The following is a 13798-nucleotide window of genomic DNA, read 5'->3' on the forward strand; positions in this document are numbered from 1 at the left end:
TGGCTTTAGGTAAAATTCTGATAGGGAAAAAAGTCTAAAGTAAGACAAATATCATTTAAAGATAAATTTGCAAGATTAAAAGTGGAAAAATATATTATGACTCTTGAGAAACTATAGTGTTTACTTTTTTTAGTTTTACTACAAAAACAAACAAACAAACAAACAAATAAGGTAACATAACATGCTACAACTAGATGTAGGAAGAAGAGAGAACCAAAGCAGAGTAGTTGAGTGTTTTCTCTTAGGCTGGGATGAGGAATATCTGGGATCTTGTGAAAGTGAAGGCAAAGGATGATAGTTCAAAGAAAAGAAGTAGAAGAGTAAGACAAGAAACAGAATCCAGAAATGTTCAAAAAAACAGAAAAAGAGGGCTTCCCTGTTGGCGCAGTGGTTGAGAGTCTGCCTGCCGATGCAGGGGACGTGGGTTCGTGCCCCGGTCCGGGAAGATCCCACATGCCGTGGAGCGGCTGGGCCCCTGAGCCATGGCCACTGAGCCTGCGCGTCCGGAGCCTGTGCTCCGCAACAGGAGAGGCCACGGCAGTGAGAGGCCCGCGTACGGAAAAACAAACAAACAAAAAAACAGAAAAAGAAATGTTCAAAAAAAAAAGAAAGTGGATGCTATTGAAAGGTGGTCGGTCAAGGTGTTTCTTGCCAGATAAACATCTGAGATCATTTTATGTATCAATGCTGTATTCTCTGTTAATCAAATACTATAAAAAATATTATTTTGGTTTAAAAAATATATGAGATCCACCCTCTTAATAAATTTTTAAGTGTACAGTGCAATATTTAATAATATAATTTTTGTGTAAGCACAATATTGTATAACAGATCACTAGGACTTTTTCATTTTGTATGATGTTAACCCAGTACTTAAAAAATTCTTTTTCAAAATTTAGTTCTTTGTCTAAGAGGTTCCCTCTTCTAGTTGGCACCAACTCTCTTCTCTTGATTTTTCTCCCCCAAGGCTGGCAAAAATGGTTACGGCTTTTGAGTTTGTTCATCACTCCTCCAGTGTTCCCTTTGTCATACCCACTCCATCTTCTGTGTTAGTGGTAACATTCAAAAAAGATCCATGGGATTTGGGCACAGGTCCTGAAATACATAAAGCAGACTTTTGCCAAGTATTTTGTCTCACCAATAATTCTCTCTTCAACATTATTACTTCTTTTTGAATATTTCATGCAGCTGTATCCTACTTTTTAGAGGAGATATTTCTTTCTTTGACAATGTATTGCAAGATTTACATTTAAAAAAGAATGATTTAAAATGCATTAGGGGAGCTGCTATGTAAAGGAATTCTGGTATAAAATCTTTTGTAAAGCCAGTAGATACTCCTTAAGTTATATTTAGTGAAAGTTGAATATTTTTATACATTGTATTAGGTATCTTAAAGTAATCCTCATATTCTCTTATTAGTTAATATGTACATTTAAAATCCCACTTTAAAAAGCATTTATGTGTTCATTTCTTTCTGTCAGAAGTTAGTGGTTACCGATCTCTGGCTTTTTGCAACCATCTGCCAAAACTTTTCTGCTATTAAGCAGTCTGCAAAAGTGCTCGTGTGACCTTTTTCCTAGCACCCTATTTCAAGCCTTCTCATGTTTCCATAGACATTTCTTAAGGCATTTCTAACTTTAAGAAATGTGTTCCGTGTACTTTTAATCTACTTACTCTGTTCTTTTTCCCTTTTATAACTTTGCGGTACGCGGGCCTCTCACTGTTGTGGCCTCTCCCGTTGCGGAGCACAGGCTCCGGATGCGCAGGCTCAGCGGCCATGGCTCACGGGCCCAGCCGCTCCGCGGCATGTGGGATCTTCCCGGACCAGGGCACGAACCCGCGTCTCCTGCATCGGCAGGCGGACTCTCAACCACTGCGCCACCAGGGAAGCCCTGGTCTAGCATTTTTAAAAGGTTATAGAAAAGCTGGAGAGAAGAACCAAAATAGTTAAAAGGATAACTGTGTTTTTTAAAATTTTTGATATATTTAGTTTTATATTTATGCTTTACTCTGGGGGTGCTAGTCAAGCAATTTGTAACAATCAAACTACAAAGACCAAAGATTTATTGAGTGTCAAATCTGTGCAAAGAGTTGGCCTTAGTTGTTCCAGTATGTGTCTTCTGTGAGGTCATGGGAAGCAAGAATAATTTCAGCACTTGTCAGAAATTCAGTATTCGATGTTTTAGGATAAGAAATATCGGTGATCAAAAATACATAAAATTTCTAAAATACAAAGAAAAGAAAATTTTTCGGACCCTTCATTTCAGGTTCAGGAGCTATTTGGTTAATCTCTTTGGTGATAGATTCATTCGTTACATGCAACAATTTAGTATGTGGATGTTTTGTGCTAGGCGATATGCTAATATTTAGTGAAACAGGTTTGGATAAAGTAAATAATGGCCACTCAGTATATGTCATCTTTATAGTTTCCTCTTGAGATTTTTTCCCCTTGTATTTTCTTTCTAAAGCAATGCATTAAAAAAAGTATATCCAAATTAATTTTAGGTTAGTATCATAAAGATTGTAATAGCACAGTTGAATTCAAAGTAATCTTGTTAGGGCTTCCCTGGTGGCGCAGTGGTTGAGAGTCCGCCTGCCGATGCAGGGGACACGGGTTCGTGCCCCGGTCTGGGAAGATCCCACATGCTGCGGAGCGGCTGGGCCCGTGAGCCATGGCCGCTGGACCTGCGCGTCCGGAGCCTGTGCTCCGCAACAGGAGAGGCCACAACAGTGAGAGGCCCGCGTACCGCAAAAAAAAAAAATAATAATAATAATCTTGTTACATTGAAAAATAACCCAGAGGTAAATATAAAATTAAAAGGAAGATATGAGGAAAAGTAGATGGCGCTAGTGGGTGGTTAGATGAAGGAAAGGGGCAGTTTATTGATGAGGGCCTAGAAAATGAATGATGGGAAAAGACAGCTCTCAGATTGAATGAGAAAGAAAAGAATGTCAAAGTAGTCTTTTTTTTTAAGTTGCTAAGTATAGTTACTGAGTTGGTAAATTTAACAAATGCTGCTTACGTAAAGCACTATTGCAAATAAAAATATGACTAAGACATGGCCTTCTGAAAAGAATCACAGTGCAATAAAAAAATGCTGCAACAGAGCTACAAATATTGTGCAATGTGTGTAAAAAGGGAGAATGACTTTATTGATGGGAATAGGTTGGTGGTCAGTGAAATAACCACAGGGTGCTAAGTGTAAAATATTTTAAAGCCATCTGTATTAGAGCTCTCCAGAGAAATGTTTTAAAGCCATCTAAAGCATCTGACTTATTACATATGTATTTTTAATGGATTGTTAATATTCGTCCAGAATCTTGAAAAGCCTTAAGTTAAAAATGAATTCAAACAAAATAAATCCTCTGAGGCAAAATTTGATTAAGCAAGCCACATTATTCTTTTGCTACAAAAAATATATACTTTTTTTTGATTTGGGGAAAAGTTTCTAATTTTACTGTACAGTTGTCCCTCTGTATCCAAGGGGGTTTGGTTCCAGGACCCCTGTAGATACTAAAATCCACAGATGCTCAAGTCCTTTATATAAAATGGCATAGTATTTGCACATAACGTACACACATCCTCCCACATATTTTAAATCATCTCTAGACTACTTATAATACCTAATACAGTATAAATGTTGTGTAAATAGTTGTAAATACAATGTAAATGCTATGTAAATAGTTGCTGGTACAGGGTAAATTCAAGTTCTGCTTTTGGAGCTTTCTGGTTTTTTGTTTTTATTTATTTATGTATTTTTTAAATCAATTAGTTGAGTCCAAGAATGCAGAACCCTTGGATGTGGAGGACCAACTGTACTTAATTATTTCATTACAAACTATATATTATTAGACTTCATGATCATTCAAAACCACACTGATTATTTTTTTGGCTTCCTGTAGCACTTATTCTTTGTACAGTTGATTTGTTCCCTTGACATCTCTTATATAGTTTGCTTAGGTCCTTTGAAGTTGTAAGCCTTTTGCTGTTTGCCTATGTATGTGTGAACTTTTTGAGAACAGCAACTAAGTAACTTGCTTCTTTTTGTCTACCTGGTGCCTGGTACAGTGTAAAATCAAATAAGGCAAGAATTTGAAAATTTGGGATTATCAGTTATTAAATTAGTTAAACAAGGAGGCCTTTAGACTTGAGGTGACTCTAATGCTGTATACCTCTGCAAACCAAAATCTAAGCCTGTAAATGAATGCTTCAAGATTATGAAATTGAAACCTAAGGGCAACCAATCACAAACAGCCAACCAGGCTTTAAGTTGTAGTCAATCAATAGTATCCTTACTTTACTTCTGCCTTTTCTCTATAGAAGTCTCTCCCTGAGCTCCTGTCAGTGGAACGTTCCTAACCACTTAAAGTTTGGCACTGCTGGATTGGAATTGATTTCTGCACAAAGTCCAGTTTTTGTTTTTGTTTTGTTTTTTTGCCAGCGTGGCTTTTGGGATCTTAGTTCCCCTACCAGGGATCGAACCTGGGCCCCCTGCAGTGGAAGAGAGGAGCCCTAACCAGTGGACCACCAGGGAATTCCCCCAAACTCAATATTTTTGAATATGCCTCAGTTTATCTTTTAACACCATTTAACTATCTTGGTTCCTCTCTTCTACACCTTTCCTAACTTTTCTATAGCCTGTTTTTAAGAAAAAAAAAAAAAAAGAAAGACTGCAAAGTTCTGCTTAAATAGAAGGCTTTCTTGACATTCCTCTTGGCCCTCTTTGACCATATCCCAGCAGAATTTTATTGTCCCTCTGAACTATCATAGTATCATATATATATTTCTGTCACACCACTTGTTTCAAGGTTGTATATTTTTGTTTTTGTGCCTGTTTCCCAATGGATTTGAGTGTCCCTTGAGAGTAAGAATAATTATATTATTTGCCCTGGTATCTCCCATGCCTAGCACTATGCTAACTAGTCTACTAGTAGATACTCAACAGATGTTTGTTGATTGGATAAATTAATTTAATAAAATAGATTTCTCAAGTTTAATTTCTTTTAGGCAAATTTCATCTGATTTCTAAGTTAGGAAGAGTGGAAAAAAGTGTGGAAGCTCACTGTGGAGCAGTACTTGCTGGACGATGGAATTATGAAGGAACAGCATTAGTTACAGGTAGGTTATCTGCAAAAATGACATTTAAAATGAAATTTTTAAAGAAAAATTTCCAAAGGAACAGAATATTTTCATTTAGCAATAGTGTCTTTCATTGTCTAATAGCAAATAATTGGCACAGTATTGATCTAGACTGCTATATAATGTTATCATTCAGAGTGTCATATTAGTTTTCCTATATGGCTTATGAAGAATGTTCTGTCAAGAAGGTTTTGGAATGGTCAAGTGTGGGGTAAATAAAACTTTTAATTCTTTAAAATTCTAAAATTCAAAATATTTTCATTTAACTTTACCCCCCTTCCATCTCTTTTCCATCTCCTGCCCTACTGCAGGGATTCTTATCTTCACCTATCATATTAGTTATCTATTATTACATAACAAGTTATCCCAAAAGTTAGTGACTTAAAATAGTAAACATGTATTATCTCACAGTTTCTGTGAGACAGGGAACAGTTTAGTTGGGTGGTTCTGTCTCAGAATCAAGAAGTTGGATGGGGCTGCAGTTATATGAAGCCCCATTGGGGCTGGAGGATCTGCTTCCAAGATGGCTCACTCACATGGCTGTTGGCAAGAGGTCTTACTTCCTCTATGACTGTTGCAGGAAGCCTTACTTAGCTCCTTACGACATGGGCCTCTCCATAGGGCTGCTTGAGTGTTCTAACAACGTGACAGCTGGAGCTTCTCCCTGAGTGAGTGATCCAAGAGAGAGCAAGATGGAAGACACAATATATTTTATGACCCACCATTGGAAGTCATACTCCATCATTTCCACCATATTCTATTAGAAGCAAGTCACTAAGTATAGACCAAACTGAAGGAGAAAGGAGAGAGAAGTTAAGCTTCACTTCTTAAAAGAAGGAATAACAAAGAATTTGTGGATATATTTTAAAACCACCACACCTATCCCCTGGGCCTTCTGTAGGACTTTTATCAGTGAGTTTCTCTTCTCTTGCCTGTTTTTTCGACTTCTCCTTTTCCAGTGTTTTTTTTCTTTCCCTTTTTTTTTTCAGCATATAAATGTGTTCAGATGTCATTCATCTTGAAAATTGAGAAAAAAGAAATAAAAATCCCTCCTTTAACAAATAATTCTAGCTACAACTTCCTCTTTCTTTCTTTCCCATCAGGCAAACTGTTCAAAAGAGTAGTTTATTACTTCACCCCACTCAGTCCCCAACTCACTGGAATTTGGCTGTAACTCTTCTAATTACACTGAAAACACTTTTCTTAGAATTCTAGGATGGAGACGTCAGTGAAAATGAAAGCATTATTTGAATAATATACTCATAAGTCTTCTAAGATTAAAGGAAAAAATAATTTTGTCATTGAAGTCAGGCTACTTTGATAAAATTGTTTCAAAGTAATTTCAGTTAAATTTTATATTTAGGAAGCAGTGATATCTAAGTAGAGTAACTCGTGTCTGAATTTTAAATGTGCATTAGTGTAGATACTGCTGATTTTTATATGTAAATTTAATGTTTGCATTTATTTCCTATAGATAAAAAATCAATTCTTTTCTCTTTATAGTTGGAGAAGATGGACAAATAAAAATCTGGTCAAAGACTGGAATGCTAAGATCAACTTTAGCTCAACAAGGTATGTATTATAATCAATTAAATGTCTTTGCATTTTCCTGTAAAAATAGTCTAATATAGTTAGTCTAATATAGTTCCTCAGGCTGATTTTGGTCAGGTTCAAAACCTGAAATCTCTTATTTCTATTTACACTTTTTCCTCTTACTTTCATGTTGCCTGATGGGCCATGGTAACTGTATTGTTTGAGCCAAGAAGTATAAGACCCACTCAAACGCTTTTTCTTTGTTAGTGAATCTATATAAATGGAGTTATAGGCTAATGATTCTTTTTAAAATAATTCTGAAGCATCATGAGCATATCCTATCTAGAACAGGATTGGGCGTCTAGTTAAGTAAATAATAATAATAGAAAACACTGAGTATCTCCTTACTTAAAAAGTTCTAATTATATCATAATAATAGCACCCTTTCTAAATTATGTTGTACATCTATACTAATGGAGGGGAACAGATACTCTTATGATTCAAAACTTGGTAAACTACAACTACTTAGAGCAGCAGCTTGGTTTTCCATGTTCATTGGGAAGAAGTGCCCATAAAGTCAATCCAGTGGTCCTACCTGTTGGGATTTAGATGACATATGATTTTTTTCCATGTAGCAGATTTATTTTCCAAATTAGGTTTACTTAGGAACAATAAAGCAGTTTTAATGTTGTCCTGAGCCCATATCAGCTGATCTTCAGAGACAGGCTGCCAAAAAGTTTGCAGATTATTCTTCAGAAGTATATGATAAAGTCATTTTGTGAAGCATCTCTAACAACTGACTTCCAAAAATTTCCAGATTTCATTTTTTAACTCATGTTTACTCTTAGGATATGTTAAAATAGTTACATTTCTTTAGCTACACATCAACCAAATGTTAGCAAAGGTAACCATAAGTAATAGGTAGTGGTTATCTCCTGAGGTTAAATCTTTGGTACAGATGGTCTCCAAATAGAATATTTATCCGTGAGTGGAAAATTTAGAGTTCATAGAAACATTCATCAGTAAATTTGTTAGGGAAAGATGTCAATTTATTGTTGCTTTAGTAATAAAGTATACCTTTAGAGAATAAATTTTATTTTAATCTTCTAGTAGGCATGGGCATTTACTTTTGGCTTTAAAATTTTTGTTAGAGCTAATTATTTGGCATTCTTACCTTTTGATGTCTGACTTATGAGCAGCTACACAATTCGTTTAGAGATCATCACCACCCTCTTGGAGATGGGGCTGCAGTTCTTTTCAGCTGTTGCTGCTACTGAGACATATCCTTTTTTCCTTTCTTTTCTCTTTTGCTAAATATGTTGTCTATAGAAGACACAGATCTTCAGAGAAATTTTGAAAGCTTATCTCATTACCATTATAATAATCTGAATTCTTGCCTAAGATCCTTCACCACTGTCCCCGTACAGCTCCTTCTCTTTCTTTAAATTCTTCCCAATCATCTCCTTCCCTTTTATTACCCCTTGGATCTACCATTTTGGACTTTACAAAGTCTAAAGTTGAAACTTAGAATAAGTTGTTTAACATAAACATTGTTAATCATAGAGGGTAGATGACATAGTGCTGTTGGTTCAGTACTATAGTTTACCTGTATAATAGGTCTGGAAACCAGATTGCTACTTATTTTACTCTTATAGAGAAAATGCATTTAGAATTCCCAAACGGGCAGAGGCAGTTTGGAAGCCCAATATATTCATAAATTAAGGACTTTTTATACATCAGAAATCACCAGATGGCCCGTGGGCTGAATCTGCCCCACTAGCATGGTGCAGGCCCAACATTAAAAATTAGGATATTTTACATACATATTTGGATTTCTGGTGTCTTGAAAAATTGGAAGAACTGGCAACATTAAGTCTGCTTTCCAGAACAAATACAGTCAGCTGGAGTTCAGTAGTGGCTGCTCCATTTTTAGTTGGATTTTAAGCTTCTCTTATTTTTCTTGCACTCTACATACTTCACTCATTTATATTACATGGTAGGACACAACATAAATCTCTGAAGGAATTTGAGTTTGCAACTCATATTTTCAATAATAGTGATCATAAAATTTTGATTGTTAGTATGTGCCTTGCAGGGAGCACTTACATCTTTTTAAGTATTAATTTTTAATAGATACTACATTCACATGGTTCAGAATTTAAAGCATAAAGAAGGGTATAAAGTTATCTATTAAATACTACCCATGTCTCTCGTATTACCCCTGTCTTCCAGCCACCCAGCAAACATTCCCAGAGGCAACTGGTGTTACCATTTTCTTGTGTAGGAAATTTGGTTTTATATGTTTTTTTTTCCCTTTTATAAACAAGTGGTTGCATATTGTATCTACTCTAATATGCTCCTTGCTTTTTTTCACTTGAATTGTGAACTGTCTTGGAGGTGGTTTCATATCAGTGAATTAAAATCTTCTTCAAGTTGTTTTCCAAAGTGAATATACCATTTTACATTCCCAGTAGAAATATATGAAGGTTCCAGTTTCTTCAAATCTTCAACACTTGTTACTGTCTTTTTTATTACAATCATCCTAGTGACTGTAAAGTGGTATCTCACTGTAGTTTTGGTTTGCATTTTCCTGATGACTAATAATATTGAGCCTCTTTTCATGTGCTTTTTGGCCATTTGTAGGTCTTCTTTGGAGAAATATCTGTTAAAATCCTTTGCATATTTTTTAATTGGGTTGTCTTTTTATTGTTGAGTTGTAAGAGTTCTTTATATATATTCTGGTCAATAGACTCTTATTGGATATATGATTTGCAACTTGGATATGCAACTTCCCAATTCTGTGGGTTTCCTTTTCATTTTCTTGATGATAGCTTTTGAAGCACAAAAGTTTTGATGAAATTCAGTTTATCTATTTTTTTCTTTGATTGTTTCTACTTTTGGTGTTAGATCTAAGAAACTATTGCCTAATCCAAAGTCATGGAGACTTACATCTATATTTTCTTCTAAGAGTTTTATAGTTTTAGTGCTTACGCTAAATGTATGATCTTTTTTTGGTCTATGATCGATTTTGAGTTAGTTTTTGTTTATAGTATTTATTTTGGAGAGGGATGGGTGGTGCTCTTTTTAATTTTTTCTTCCTCTCAAATAGATGGATAAATAGGATTTTCTTAAAAGCTAAAGTACATATTATGTCTTATAAGATAGGTAATTTTATTATGTATTCATTGGATCATGTAATGGTATTTTACATCAACATTCCAAATAGCTGTAATTTCCTTAACATCAAATGGCTGTGAAACTGCTGATCATTTTTATCCTATTTGAATCTTATTCTTCTCACTCAAGGTTTATGTTAATTATGAGATTAATGAACAAAACTAAATTAGGTAGATTTTATTTTAGTTAACTTACTGGTATTTCAACTGAATAATCTGATATCTTTTTCTAGATTAAGAATTATAAATTCACTATAGAACTATGCTTTTAATTTTTGAATTTTTTAAAATGAATTCATTTTTGGTTGTGTTGGGTCTTTGTTGCTACACACGGGCTTTCTCTAGTTGCAGGGTGTGGAGGCTACTCTTTGTTGTGGTGTGCAGGCTTCTCATTGTGGTGGCTTCTCTTGTTGTGGATCACGGGCTCTAGGCGCGTGGGCTTCAGTAGTTGTGGCACATGGACCCAGTAGTTGTGGCCCGTGGGCTCTAGAGCGCAGGCTCAGTAGTTGTGGTGCATGACCTTTGTTGCTCCACAGCATGTGGGATCTTCCTGGACCAGGGCTCAAACCTGTGTCCCCGGCATTGGCAGGCGGATTCTTAACCACTGTGCCACTAGCGAAGTCCCTAATTTTTGAATTTTTGATCATTGTTGCCACCCACACTTTCCTAATAAGGCATAGATAGACTTCGCCTGTTTTATCTCTGGGAAAAATCATTAGAGAAGTTAAGTTATAATCACATTAACCCTGAAAGAAAAATCCCTAGTTATTTATAAGGTTTGATGTATTATAGGCTACAAGTTTCAAGGGTGATTATAAATCTGACCTACTGAGAGCTAAATGCTAAAGGTTCAAGTAAAAAGACCAAGGGAGGTAGAGGTCGGGGACTCCTGGCTTCTTTGAGGAGAAAAACTGTAAATTTTGGCACAAAAATGAAATAACGTAAGCCTGAATTACTGTAAGACTCAGAATTATGTAAACAATGTTGAAAGCATCCTGTGATTTTTACTACATGTTTATGTTAATTGTACTTTTTCCTTGATGAGTAGAAAAATTCCCAAATTCATTTCTTGATGATTGGGGCAGATATAAAGATAGAAAAGTCATGGTCATCACCTTCTCTTCCAATACAGAAAAAGCATTAATCTTGGTTTTTTTTGAGCGGGGGGTGGGGCAGGGGGTGGAATTTGACTTTGTTTAAAAACTATTCTTACTGGTGCCTATCAGAAATTATTTTTCCTTATTAGAGAAAAATAATGTGTAAGCCGAGGATAATTATAATGAAGCCCTATCTTGTGTTACATTGTATATTTTAATTATAGGTTAAAATTGAAGAGAGTAATACTGCAAACCTTTAAGGACATTTCCCTTATACTATATTCAAATAGAAGAAGGAGATGACAAAACATGGAACCTGTTTATAATGAATTTGGTAAAGGAAATATAAATAACTGTAACACAAGGCAGAATGTACTCGTTTCTTTAAGGCATTGTGGGAGGACAGGAAAGCAGAAATGAATGCTTTGTGGGGGAGAGAAAGTATCAGAAAAGCTTCCTGGCAAATACTGCAGCATCTTTTAATTAGGCTTCGAAGGATAAAGAAATTAGGTAGGATAAATAAATGAGCTTGTTGGCAATGAAGTGGAGCTATGGAAGAAATTAGATGATCAGAGGCACAGAGGCAGAATGGCGTGAGGCGTGGAAGTCAGGTGAGCAACCCCCTTGGGCCAGGGTGTAGGCTCTGTGAGGGATGGTACTGCCAGAGGGACCAAGACACTGATATTCGCAGATGCTAAATGAAGGGGGTTGGAGTTTATTCTATAAGCATATAAAATCTTTTAAAAAAATGAGCAGGAGGGAAGAGATAAAGTCTGCCTTTTTAGGAAGATTACCTTAGCAGTAATATGTAGGATAAATTAGAAGAGATAGAGGTTAAATTGGGGTCGCTGGTATGGAGGTTACTGAAATGTTTTATGCTATTGTGCAGTAAGACTTGAACAGAGTCAGTGATAAGGGTAGTTGAAAAAAGTGAATAGTTCTCAGTGACCAAGAGGAATGGATAATCCTGTAAGAGGTGAAGAATTCAGAGGAAGAAGTGAGGGGATATGTGTGGAGGGATGATATATGAATATGTAGAGTTTGAAGTTCTGGCATGTCTTTGGGGCAAGTGGAAATGTGTTAGAGCTCAGAGGTAAAGGCTGAAATATTATTGTGTGTCAGTTACAGAAAGGTGAAAGGTGAAGCTATGGAGGAAGTTGAGATCCCCAAGGGAGAGCTGACTGAGGCTAGAAACTAAAGAAACAAATGCCTTCATTTCAGCTTTTTTCTCTGTATTGACCCAGTGGCATACACAACCAAAAAGTTGTTTTTTTGAGGAATAAATCCCACTCGATATTACTTATTTGTTAATACATGTCCCTACAAATAGAATGAAAGGGAAATAATTCTTTGTTTTTGAATTCTTAATGATTTGACAACCAAAATACTTGAGTGTCTACTCCCATGCACAACACAATAACAAATGGTTGCTTATTGCATTACAAAGTAGTAGTGGTAGTAGCTAACAGGTCGTGCTTATAGAGTGCCAAACTCTGCTCTAAGTTCTTTACTTATACTCACAAGGTGTAGACCTATACTGCACTCAAGGCAAAGGTAGCTAATGCTTCATTGTAATAGTGAGAGTTTGTTTCAAAATCATTCTTAAAAGCATGCAAAAACAACATTTTTTAGGGGATACCTTTTAGTATGAATGTGAAAAACATGGTATATTTGACCATGTACTTCCTTAAAACAATTGAAATACATTTTTGCCTCCTTTTCTGTGGTTTAAAATGCCTTCAACAAGTTGAAAGAATTTAGATAATTTGTTTTACAGAGAGATAAGGGTCTGACATTTAACACAACCCCAGGTGCATGTGGTTTCTTAAAAAATGTCAAAAAGGTCACATGATCTTAGTGTACAAAGTCAGAAAAACAAGATCTTTTTGAGTGTCTTAACTGAAATGGAGCATAAATAAAAATTCCCAATATAAAAAACAAGAAATTAATTATTATAAAACTACTTTTGTTTTTTGTCCATTTTTGTTAATAAAGAAATTAATAACATCTTATCATATAATTTGCTAAACTTTTTGTTGTAAAGTTTTTTAACCTGAAGGCTATATTATTATTTCCATACTGACTTTGCAAAGTGAAGTGTAGCATTGGGAGTAATTCAGTGCTTTAATAAATACGTTTTTTAAAAACATTTTAAATATTAAAGATTTGTTTCAAATGCTAGTGAGATGAATTTTTTATAATAGAAATCATTTTCTCTGTGAAGCTAATTCATCCACTTTCAATATGGCCTTCTCCAAAACCACCCAAATCAGAAGTTGTATAGCGATAAAAACATATATACAGGAGTTTCACACTTAACATTTTATTATAAATATAAAGAATGAATATAAGGAAGAGTTTTCTTAGTTCTTGATGTTATATTCATTTATTTATTCATTCATTCATTTATTGATTGATTGATTATTTTTGGCTGCATTGGGTCTTCATTGCTGCGCAGGCTTTCTCTAGTTGTGGTGAGTGGGGGCTACTCTTCGTTGTGGTGCATGGGCTTCTCATTGCGGTGGCTTCTCTTGTTGTGGAGCATGGGCTCTAGGTGTGCAGGCCTCAGTAGTTGTGGCGTGCGGGCTCAGTAGTTGTGACTCACGGGCTCTAGAGCGCAGGCTCAGTAGTTGTGACGTATGGGCTTATTTGCTCCACGGCATGTGGGATCTTCCCGGACCAGGGTTCGAACCTGTGTCCCCTGCACTGGCAGGCGGATTCTTAACCACTGCGCCACCAGGGAAGTCCGTTATATTCATTTTGAATATTGGTGGTTAGGAAGCTGGAACTTCTTTAGCTATTGATCTTATTTAGGATTGCTTATTTATCATAAGTAACTCTATATTTGTTTT

At 35.7% G+C, this 13798-nt stretch overlaps 1 protein-coding gene across 3 annotated transcripts in view; it reads left to right on the forward strand.

Annotated features, from left to right (window-relative positions):
* Positions 1 to 13798, forward strand: part of IFT80 (intraflagellar transport 80) — a 143782-nt gene that overhangs the window by 56357 nt on the left and 73627 nt on the right. For all 3 annotated transcript variants that reach the window (XM_029214207.1, XM_029214206.1, XM_029214208.1), the window contains exons 4-5: positions 5009 to 5119; positions 6644 to 6712. In XM_029214207.1, the coding sequence (XP_029070040.1) occupies positions 5009 to 5119; positions 6644 to 6712 (180 nt within the window). The remainder of the gene's footprint in view (positions 1 to 5008; positions 5120 to 6643; positions 6713 to 13798) is intronic.

This window comes from Monodon monoceros, unplaced genomic scaffold (assembly GCF_005190385.1).
Source record: "Monodon monoceros isolate NGI ecotype Baffin Bay Population unplaced genomic scaffold, NGI_Narwhal_1 Super_Scaffold_11, whole genome shotgun sequence".
Classification (NCBI taxonomy): domain Eukaryota; kingdom Metazoa; phylum Chordata; class Mammalia; order Artiodactyla; family Monodontidae; genus Monodon; species Monodon monoceros.